This window comes from Alligator sinensis, unplaced genomic scaffold, assembly GCF_000455745.1.
Source record: "Alligator sinensis unplaced genomic scaffold, ASM45574v1 scaffold4_1, whole genome shotgun sequence".
Classification (NCBI taxonomy): Eukaryota; Metazoa; Chordata; order Crocodylia; family Alligatoridae; genus Alligator; species Alligator sinensis.
In genome coordinates, this window is record NW_005841887.1 from 4146647 (window position 1) to 4157819 (window position 11173).

At 47.2% G+C, this 11173-nt stretch overlaps 1 protein-coding gene across 1 annotated transcript in view; it reads left to right on the forward strand.

Moving 5' to 3' along the window:
* The window catches only part of ITGB5 (integrin subunit beta 5), a 104922-nt gene that overhangs the window by 36534 nt on the left and 57215 nt on the right, over positions 1 to 11173 (forward strand). Inside the window, exons 5-7 of the mRNA XM_006017914.3 lie at positions 4575 to 4736; positions 7595 to 7690; positions 9337 to 9426. Of these exons, the coding sequence (XP_006017976.1) occupies positions 4575 to 4736; positions 7595 to 7690; positions 9337 to 9426 (348 nt within the window). The remainder of the gene's footprint in view (positions 1 to 4574; positions 4737 to 7594; positions 7691 to 9336; positions 9427 to 11173) is intronic.

The following is an 11173-nucleotide window of genomic DNA, read 5'->3' on the forward strand; positions in this document are numbered from 1 at the left end:
TTCCCAGTGTTTGGCACCTTTTTTGAAAGATGATGATACGGTAAATGTTAGCCTGTAGGCACAATAAGTCTTTTATACCAAGGGTAGAGATGACTAGCCAGGAATATTACCCGGTCTTCTGTCATTACATTTTCCACTTGCAGCTTCTTTGGCTCTCAGTTGTGTTTTGAATTTTTAAGCACAAAAATTACCAACGCCTATAAACTTGGAAGTCTTGGGTAGTAGCTGAGAGGTGGGGAAATGCGAGTAGCCACATCTACTTGGTTAAAAAATAGTCTCCTGGAATGGACCTAGATAGTTCAAAATGCAAAGGACTTAAAAGTCCAGCCCATCCTTTCCACGTCCTCCGGTTGAGGCCTATGAATTTGGGTGGCCCTTTTATCTGAAAATGTTGGTCCTAAATGAGGCATGGGATCTTTCGCAAGCGTGATATGATGGATCTGGTGCGATATGGGATCTGGCCCTAAATGACTCGCGCTTCCACGGGAGCTCAGGCTTGGCCTTGCAAAGCCAAACTCAGAAACGTTCATCCTCGTGGAGCTGATTTCGGCTCTGCCGGCTAGGCGGATGGAGGAATGCCTCATTGGGGACTCCTGCCAGCGTTTCCCCCCCAGCCCTCTCGCTTCTCTTCCGACGGGGGCGACTGCACGCATGCCCAGCAGGAGCAGGACTTTTAGCAGAACATCTTCCTGTCTTCCTTTCCACCTTCCTCTCTGTCTTTGAGTAAAATTCGGGGATGCTGGGCTCTCCTGGAATAGCAAGGCAGGCTTTCTTTTGCCAGTTGCTATTGAAAATTGTGGCTTTAGCACAGGAGGTTTGCAGCTGTTGCTGCTTCCTAGCTAAGGCGAGCCATGTTGTTTTCTCAGGGCCTGATTCAAAGCCTTCTGCAACCTGGGCTTGGTTTTGGATTGGGCCCTAGATCCTTTCCTTTTGTCAGCACATCTGTAATCCATGGATTATTTGAAATAAATAATCTACTTATGTGCTCACACCCTGGGTTTTCTTTAGAGGCTCAGCCCAGAAGAAATAAACTGAAGACTCCTTGGCTGTTTTTATTCCAAGTGGAGCAGAGCACTCTGTGTTTCAGGATGGAAAGTAACTGCTGAAGAGGTATTTTCCAGCACTTTTTTGATCTAGTCACTAAAGATGTGTGAAATGCTGGTCGTCTCCGAATTGGTTACACTCGGATTGCACTCTCACGTCCACCCTGGCTCCTGCTAACCACACCCCACGTATTGGCAGCTCGGCTGCAACTTGTTTTTGCTGCTCTGGCTTCCTGCTTCTCCTTCCCTCCCCTGCTCCACTCCACTATTTCTACCTTTAATTTAGTCAAAAGGCCAGTGCCAAAACCTACCCTATTAAATCTATAGGCACTGTTTACATTCCCCCCTTTTTCATTTCCCCAATTTGGGGAACATTTGATGGCTTCCTTCCTCAAAACCATATGTCAGACCCTGCCTGCACATACAGTCGGCCAGAGGTTAGAGAGGGGGAGCAAGCTTCATTCCTAGAATAATTGGAATTACAGGCGACCGTAACCAGAGCTGGTCTGAGCTGCACCTTCGCCAGTCTCCTTCTCTGTCACAGGAACAAAGAGCAAAGTGGTTAGCACTGCTGCGGAGAAGTGCGGTAGGGGGTCACCCTAGGACTTGCCCCATTCCCACCCTCCAGCCACCCCAACCTCACTTGTCTTCTAAAACTACCTGTGAACTTATTCCTAAACCAGAGTGCTTCAATGATCATGCCTCTTGTTGGGGTCAGTTAATAAAGCTTTGCAAAATGCAAAGCCGATTGTCCTCCTCAGCTTTCCTCGGCTAACGTATCTTGGTCCTGGAGCCTCTCTCTCCCTGCCCCAGAAGGTCTGATGGCATCCATGTGGCCTGCCTCTCGGTTGACTCACATCATTTTTTCCACGGGGAGATGAGTGAAGGGGGTGTCACGGGTGGGACTTGACCCACTAGCCCTAAAAGGACCAGTCACTCGATGCCAGTGTTTTCATGAAGATTTATAACCCATAGGGCTCTCATTTCTCTTTTCAGTCCCCACCTGCTTTTTCTCACACTTCACCTTTCCAGGTTGCTGCAGGTAGCGTGCACGTGCATATCCCTTTCCTTGAAGAGCCCTCTCTGAACAATAGTGAGAGAAAGAGACATTCGGGCCTGAATTCTCAATAGGGCTCCGTAAATTCTTGACTCTTGGATCCTAATGCTGAGAAGCGCTGAGTACCACTGATATGCACTGGAGCTGTGGGTGTCCATAACCTCCGAGTCTCAGGATTACCTAGGATCAGGGTGGGCAATTTAAAGCTAGCGATAGTCTTGAAAGGCTACATCCAGGTTGGGGATGGTGCCGAGCACTCTCCGCTTCTGCTGACATTGGTAGAAGCCAAAAGGTGCTTTAGCATCCTTCAGGATTTGGCCCTAGAGGAGCCGAGCAGAAAATGGTGGTGCCCTTTCGAGGGAAGAAATGACAGGAGAGGTCCGGCTGAGTTAAGGGAAGTGATAAAATAAGAGGAGGGGATGCAATGTCCAATTTTGCCTTTCAGGAGAGCACCAGTTCAGCCCAAGGCCTGTTTGTTGCGGAGGCAGAAATAAGAAATTCTGGAAAATTAAGGTGGTGACAGTTTTTCCCTCTCTTTTAGCTAAGCACAAAAGCAACAGGCACAGAGTTAAAGATCAGTGCTTGGCTTTTTCTTTTACAAAGCTCTGGGCCAGTCATCTTTTCCCTGGGACCCTGCTTTACTATAAATCAGCCCAGAAATCTCCAAATGTATGTCTGGCGAGCACAAACTTGGTTTTGCTTTATAAAGAAAGGTCTGAAAGGTTTGCATGTTTTTGTCAGGTTTTTGTGTATTTGGCTTGCTCCCAAGAATATGGTAGGGGTGGGAAGAAGACATTTAAGAAGATAGCCTACTTTTGGTTTTAAAGAAAATAATTCCCCCATCTGATTCAACTGCGATACTTAAGCCACCAGGAATGTCATTGCACTTGGAAAGGAGTTTTCAAAATTGCTGAAATCCTTTAAGAAACTCCACAGATCCCCAAAAGTCAGTGTAATCTGTGATTGTGAGCAATTTGGGTGCTTTAGAAAAAGCTCCTTTGCATTGCTTCGGGCCACATGGAGCAGCTAATTGCACAGAAGCTGCTTGGAAAGCCCTGCCCCAAGGTTTATACCTAGGGTCTGCTCACTCAGGGTCCCCAGCTTCAAAGGCACCTGGACTTAGAGCCTGACCCTCAGCCAGAAGGATGAAAGGAAGGGGCAGAAGGACTCATTGCATTGACTTTATCAATACTGCACTGTTTTCATATAGAGCGGTTGGAGCAGGGGCTAGAGTTAGTGTTTTCTTCAAGTGGGCAGAGCTTATGGCTGGATTTATCTTGGGAGATCAGTGTCCAGCTTAACCTAGTTTGAATGTGAGCACTGCAAACCCCAACTTGATGCAGTAGCATCTTCACTGTGCCAGTAGGATTTCTAGGGACATATCCCACGGCTTTTTGTACAACCCTAAGCAGAGCCTTTCTGTGCGTCTTTCCTAATGAGCTGTGAGAGAAGTTGTGTGTCCTTCTGGGAGTGTGGGAGGGTAGGAGTGGGAGCGTGGAAAGGTATTGAAGGACTGTTGGACATTGGCCAAACTCAACAGCGACACATATTTTCTAACCTATGTCCTTAGACCAACAGGGCAATAACCTACATCCTTGAAGGACTTTTGGCATTAGGTGATTTAGCTTGTGTCCTCGCTGCAAAATGGATAGCAGGATAGCAGCTTGCATGAAAGCTTCACTGAGATTTAGCCCTGCCTGGGTAGCCTGAGTGGAAAGGGCCATTAAGTTCAGGTGAGAGGGTTTCCTGTGCGGAGGAAGGATGAGGTTAGAGAGCATACCTAGGAAGGGCCTGGGTTACCCCTTCAACAAAAGTGTGTGTGTGTGTTCATGCATGCACGAGCACCTGTATCTTAAACCAAACCTAACTATCTTTGGTCACCTTGCTGGGGTCGCTTGACCCCAGTTGTCTTTCCCACTTGGTGCAGGGGGCTGGACCCAATGATCTTCCCTGGTCCCTTCCAGCCCCTTACAGTCTATGAATCTTAGGCCCAGACTTTCCCCAGCAACTCAGAACAGGTTTTTTGTACACAGGTATAATGAAAATGCTGACTACAGTGATTATAGGACGCAGCAGCAGGGAGAGCTGTGTGCAGCAGTGTGGCATTCCTATGTAGCTGAGAAAGCAAGTTCAGACTGAGTGTGTGTGGAGGAATTTGGCAGGTCTCTGGGCTATAAAATTCTTGTTCCTGGAGTGGAGGATGGAGAGTCTGGGGGCAGCGCATGCACCTTCTCGTGCCTTTTTAAAAGACCTTTATCAGGAGGTGTTGGGAAATGCACTGTTGCCCACAGGGGCTCCAGAGTTTTACTTTTGGCAGGAACAAATGAGCAAGCACATGAGATTGTTTTACTTACTAATAAGAGACTCTCGTGCTCTGGGGCAGTGGGACAGCAACCGTACATAGCCTAATGGGAGGAGCACTCGGGTAATCAAAGGAGACCAATGACTGTCTCATGGTTTGCTTTTCCCCATAGGAAAAGATTGGCTGGAGGAAAGAGGCTTCTCACTTGCTTGTCCTCACGACAGATGATGTGCCGCACATCGCGCTGGATGGGAAGCTGGGGGGGCTGGTCCAGCCCCATGACGGCCAGTGCCACCTGAACGAAGAGAACGAATACAGCGCATCCAATCGGCTGGTGAGAAGAAACTGCCACGTGTGCCGTGCCCCGCGTCCTACTGCTTTTGGTGCTCTGACCTCCTGGCATCCATTCCTTCTGCTGTTTCCCCTTTTTGTCTATTAAAAGAGCAGCTGTCCCAGACTTCAGGGGTGCCTGTACACAAGCTCAGAGACTGCTCTGATCCACTGTAGATGCAGCACATTGAAGCAGAGCGTGGTAATTACCGCGCTCCAGCCAGCCTCCGTGTCTCATGCATCTGCATCCCTGCACTTCAAAATGTCGGCGGGGTGCTCTCTCTTAAGCTCGTTTGATGAGCTTTTGATAAAGTGCCCCCCCTGACATTTTGAAGTGTGGGGAGTCTGATACATGAGATGCTCCAGACGCTTTAATCGGCTCCAAAAGTGGCCCCCACCTTGTCCCCAGAGGATGTGTATAGACACCCCAGGAGCCCACAGGAGCTGGCAAAGGTTTCAATCCTAGGCTTCATTTGATTCAGAAATCTATAGATGCAGGACTCTTCCTGGCAATTCCCCTGTCAGTCGTGTGCAAACACCTTGTACAGGTTCCCTAGCTCTATATGTGTTCTGTATATGTGCATTCGCTCTTATGCAATGACCCTTTTTACACCCAAAGTTTGTTATATGTGAGATCAATTTGTTACATGCGAGGTAAGTGTGTAATGAAGAGGCGGGGGCGAGCGCAGTGCAGCCCAGTGGCTGCAGGCAGGTGGCATCGGCCACTCCCGGGGCAGCTGCAATAGGGAGCAAAGCAGAGGGGACTGTCAGTGGGTGTGGGGTGCAGGATGGGGGGTGCGACTCTTGCTGCTACATGCACCCCGGGAGGGTAGTCGGCTGTGCCGGGTTCTTCGCGGGGGGGTGTGTGCCCCCACATCTGCATGTGGGACGGGAGCAGGCTGCCGCTGCGGGGGCACCTGCGGTGGCACTGGACTCTTCCCTGCAGGGGGCTGGGCACTGCACTCGGGCCAGGTGACAGTGGCAATGCGAGGGGGGTTGTACCCACCCTAAAATTCACTGTAGCCCCCCCCAACCTTCCCTCCCAACACTGCCACCCAGCCTGTACGCAGTGCCCAGCCCCCTGGTGGCATGCTGCTGCTGCCCCACCCCCGCACCGGCAGCCTACCCTTATCCCGTGCACAGATCCGTGCACCCCCTGGAAAGAGCCCAGTGCAGCCCCCCAGCCTGAAGCCCTCCCAGGGTGCACGTAGCAGCAAGAGCCGTCCCCCCGCCATCCCGCGCCCCCACCCACTTATTGCTCCCTCCGCTTTCCTCCCTCCTGCAGTTGCCCCAGGAGTGGCTGATGCCACCCCACTGCCACCGCCCGGCCGCCCCCTCCCCGTCTCCAGCCGCTGGGCTGCACCATGCTCTTCCCTAGCCCCAACCCCTGCCCCACTCCCTCCCTCACCACTGTAGGAACATATCCCTATGTGTTACCTTATAAACTGGGTTCCCTTTATGCGAATTCGAGTTATGCGCAGTTTTCCGGGAATGTATCTACCGCATAAAGTGAGGGAAATCTGTAATTTCCAAGAACTGATAGACAGACTTTCAAGTCTGCAGTCCTCCTAGGTCATTTAAAAGCAGAGTTTCATTCTCCCCTTCCCCAAATTGCAGCAGGATTCACCTACACAGTCTAAAGAAAATGTACCACCTACCCTCATGTTCCAATATATGTGCAGCAGATCGCTGATGAAGAATGCCCGCCCTGGTAAATGATCTATATCTAGAATAACGGGACTGGGATCTTTGAGTCTGACTGTAATGTCCATCTTAAATGGAGAGATTAACTTCTCTTTCTTTGAAACCACGCAACTGACTCTGCAGGGGACACTGGAAACGACTTCCTAAGTCCTTGGGTGAATGCAGACTTGCCTAATTAGAGACTCGTTCTGCAGATCTAGGCTTTATGCAGGAAGTTACAAGCACTAATCGTTACGGATTTGTTCCTGAACGTTCGTAAAAGTTTCTAACTCCCTCTGGTATGAGGCTTTCTTGGATGGCTGATTTGTGACAATGGGCTGAGGTCCTCAAGGGAGGCTCACTTCTAGTTTGATTTTGAACAAGCAAAATGACATTCTTGCTGGAATATTTTCTGTGCGTCAATGTGGCAGTTTCTGAGAACCCAGTAAAGACAGCATACGTCCTAGTCTCAGCGGTGCCTAATGAGACTTTCCTTTTGTAAATAGACAGATAGCATTTGGAGTTTTTTAAGGCAAAAAAAGACTGAAAGTCAAGCTGGTCTCTCGCCATCTTGTTCATTTATCACCATCCATAAAAATGTTGCAAACAATACAAAATTAACCATTCTGATAATGGTGTGTGCGTCAGAATACAATCCATCTCTCTCCCCTGTCCCTGAGAGGGTTTTTACATGGCTGAAGCAGCAAGGCTTATGTTGATTTTCTTCTTTTGTTGTCCTGATTTGTAGTATGCACCAATGAGCAAACGATGGATCTTGCCGTTTCCAGAGAGAAAACATCACCAGATCCCCACTTTTTAAATAGATTTCCCAGGACAGCCACCCTAAACAATAACCTCCTCTCATTTCCCTGTAGATAATTAACATACATCCATGCACTTGCTGATGGCAAAGTTGAGTGAGTTGGGAATTCACTGGTGGTAGCTTGTAGTTACATTTTTTTGGCACTTGAATACCCAGTGATGAGTGTATAATTAGAAATACCCAAATGGAGAGGTGTCATTTTTACCTAGTCACTCTTCTGGCTGTAACTGCACATTTAAGGACTTTGTGTGACAACATATACTGTACTTCTATAAGGCATTTCGCTGCTCTGGTTAAAATAGAAATTAAATCACTCTCAGCTTTTGTGTTACAAATCTGTTTTGTTCTCACCCTAGGATTATCCTTCCCTTGCGCTTCTTGGGGAAAAGCTAGCGGAAAACAATATCCACCTCATTTTTGCTGTGACAAAAAATCATTATGTGCTTTACAAGGTAAGCACTGCTGAAATGCTTGGCAGGGAGATGGTTTTGATGTGACTATGAATCTGCAGGGAGAAAGAGATTTAAGTGTCACTTGAAATATTCCATCCGGACTCGTAGTAGAGAGGATATCTTTTATTAGACCAACAAGATTTTTGCAAAAGAATTTCTTTAATTGCAAGCTTTCGGGCACAAACACCCTTCATCAGGCATTGGAGAAAAGATTGTAAAAGTTCTCCTGGGTAGAAATAATGAAATATTCTTTCCCTAACATTAAGAGAAGGGAAGCAGGCTGGCAGGGAAGGAAAGGCCTACAAATATGTGCAAGGAAAAATATATATACATGTGGTAAATCTACAGAAGCTGTGTTATGAAGCCAGGAATTTTTTACCCACGCTAAACTGAGCCAGATCCCCCTCCTTGCAGCTCTCCAGTTAATTTACAGGGTGCTGTCAACTCGGTGAAAAGTGCTAATGCTACTTAAAGGAAATAGGTAAAGATTACTGGCTATGCGAGCACCTAAAATAGACACTGGTCTAATCTTGATTTTAGGAAAGTTGCCAACAGTCCAGCATAGGAGAGAGCAGAAACCTCTTCAGCTCAGCTATTACTTAATCCCATTACCTAATAGTAGGCAACATATCTGCCTGGCTGGGTTTTTCCTATCATCAAGTCCACAGCCCTGGAGCACTAAATATTATTTCTATCCCCCCTTCCCTTTTCCATTTATAGGAGCATAAGAGGCCAAGATTACTGAGGCTAGCACTTTACCTGGGATAAAAATGTTATCTGAGAGGTATGCGAACCCAGGCTGAGGTGTCTGGTTCCACAGCTTTTTAAGAATGAGACGATGATGCCGTTCCATGTCAAAACAGAGGGAAAAAGGGAGAGGGTGGGATAAAGGTCTGAATCCAGGGTTTTTTTAAAAAAAGAAGTGAAACCGGAATCCATCCCCTGCACTAAAGCAAAATGAGCAGAAATGTTGTAAATCTAAAACATGATTTTAATCCACTGAGAGCTAGATGACTGACTTCATCCTCCACACCCATTTTAGGGAAAACCAGTACATCAGTCAGCATGCTAATTGATGGGAGCCAAGGCTTCATTTCCATAAGCGAGATGGCTTTCCCTGTGCCAAGTTCTGCTTTCACAGACATCAGTGCATAACCATTGGGTCTTACCCTGTCTGATTAAGGGGAGAAGTAATGGGGAGCGTGGTACTGATCATTGACCAGTTCCCTTGACCATGGATTTTAATGAGCGGTCTTACAGACCCATAGGTGGTTAGCTGTGGTAGCCTGAAGTCAGACAGAACTAGGGCAGGCTGGCACCTCAGAGACTAACTCATTCAGAGAGGCATGAGCTTTTCCAGGCAACAGCCACTTCGTCAGCTAGGATGATACATCTGATCAATTAAATCCGAGGTGCCATCCTGCCCTACCTTCTATACACCCATAACGATCCTTTTCTTGAAGGATTCAAATTGCAATTAATGACACTGCATCATGTACACTAATAAATTGCATCATGTACAGTAATAAATTGTCTACTACGTCTTGGGCAAGCAACTGATGGCTGCCTGGGAAGAGTAGGCAATGGAGTTAATTTTTGTCCCCTGTTAGATATACATTTTCTTGGCATTTTCTCTGTTTTTAAAGAATTTTACAGCCCTAATTCCTGGAACAACAGTAGAGATTCTACGTCAAGACTCCAAAAACATAATCCAGCTGATTGTCAAGGCATACAACGTAAGTTGTTGGGTTTTTTTTCTTTTCTCCTTTACTGTTTCAACTGGCTGGTTATAAAATGACTGCAGTGTTACAAAATGAGTGCAGTTCAACATGCTCATTTCTCCCTTGGGTGCTCCACCCGTACTTGGCTTCCTCCTGGTTCTGGTCCTCTGAACATCAGGTCATCGCTCGAACTGCTGCGTCCCACCCTGCGAGGGTTGTGGTGCCTCTGTCACACTCAGGATGACGTTGCTGTTTGTGCAGATTTCAAACCATCTGTCTAGTAGGTGCTTGCTTCGGCTCCCATTACTGTAGTGTCTGAGCATCACAGTCGGTAGCACTCCAGTTCTGACCTCACAGTCCTTTTCCTCAATGGAAACCTAGACAATATCTTCAGAAGATGGGCCCGGGAAGAGAATTTCATAACTAAAAATGTTGGATTTAACACTGACCGTGGTTTTATAGCACGTTAAGATTTACCTGCTCCCACAGCTGCTCTTTCTGTACTCCACAGATAACTGCCCTCTTCCTTTTTTGATTGGTCTTATTCTTTTACAGAAGGAGGTCTATCTGGTTCAGCTGCTCTTGTTTTATCGCTGCTTCTGACTAATTCTTCTCCATCCCATAGATTTACAGCCTCTAACTGAACACTTTCATTTACATAATGGGTTTGAACAGTGGTCATTGTTTCATCTGCTATTTAGCTTAGGCTGTATATGGTGTTTTCTCATACCTGGGGACTGGTCCAGGAGGCTTTTGTGTGTCTGCAAGCCTGTCTTGACATCTCTGCCAACTAGAAAGTTGGTATAAATTAAAAAGATTATTAGTAGACAAATTGTGCTTCCCACTTTCTGGGCCCTCACAGTTGCAACAAGACTACTATCCTTGCAATAATCCTTTGAGGTAGGCAGTAATTCTTATCCTCTTCTGCAGATGGGGAATGGAAGCACAGAGAGGCTAAGAAGCAGGTCCCATTTGTTCCAGGGGTACCTACATAGGACTTAGGCAGAATACAAGTGTCCGACTTGCAAAATAAGTCATATCAGCTCTGTTCCGGCAGCTGCAAAACCACTCATCTTTCTAGAAGCATTAGGCACCTCTGCTTTGCTTGGATTTAGCCTTTTGTGCATGCTGAGAAGTAATGTAGACCAAGCCCCTAGTCCCCTAACCTGCCTGAGGCTGAAGTGGAGGAATCTATGAGAACGATTTGAATCTGGGCCTAAGCGCTTTGCTCAAGGATCTGTGGCAGGACAGGGGTGAGAACCTGGGACTTGCATGTCCCAAGCACCCTAGTGGTGATCAGATGAGGGAGTGCTTTTTTGTGCCATAGTGTCTGTATCCAAAGGCTGTCTTCAGGCCTGATGCATTCAAGTCCATATTGGTTTTTCCATCAACTCCAATGCAGGGTGGGTCAAGCCCTTTGGTTCTCCCTGACTCTGGGTATGGGCACGTGTCTGGGCAGCAATACATAAGAGAATATTTGCTAAAACCATCAGACCCTCACCTGGTCCAGCCCGCATTCCTGATTGAAACTCTGAGGCTTGCAGTGGACAGCAGAGGTTTGAGTTTGTATGGCTAACGCTGATCATGTCGTTATGCTCCTCTCTGAACAGACTGATCAGAAGTGAAACAAAAAATTGTCGGGTGAAGTTGCTCATGGCCAGCGTTAGTGATTTTTTTAATATGGCTTTCATACCCATATTCTTGGGAAACTATTGACCTTTGATTGCAAGATACGTGAGAACTGCGTCTTGCAGCATTCCTG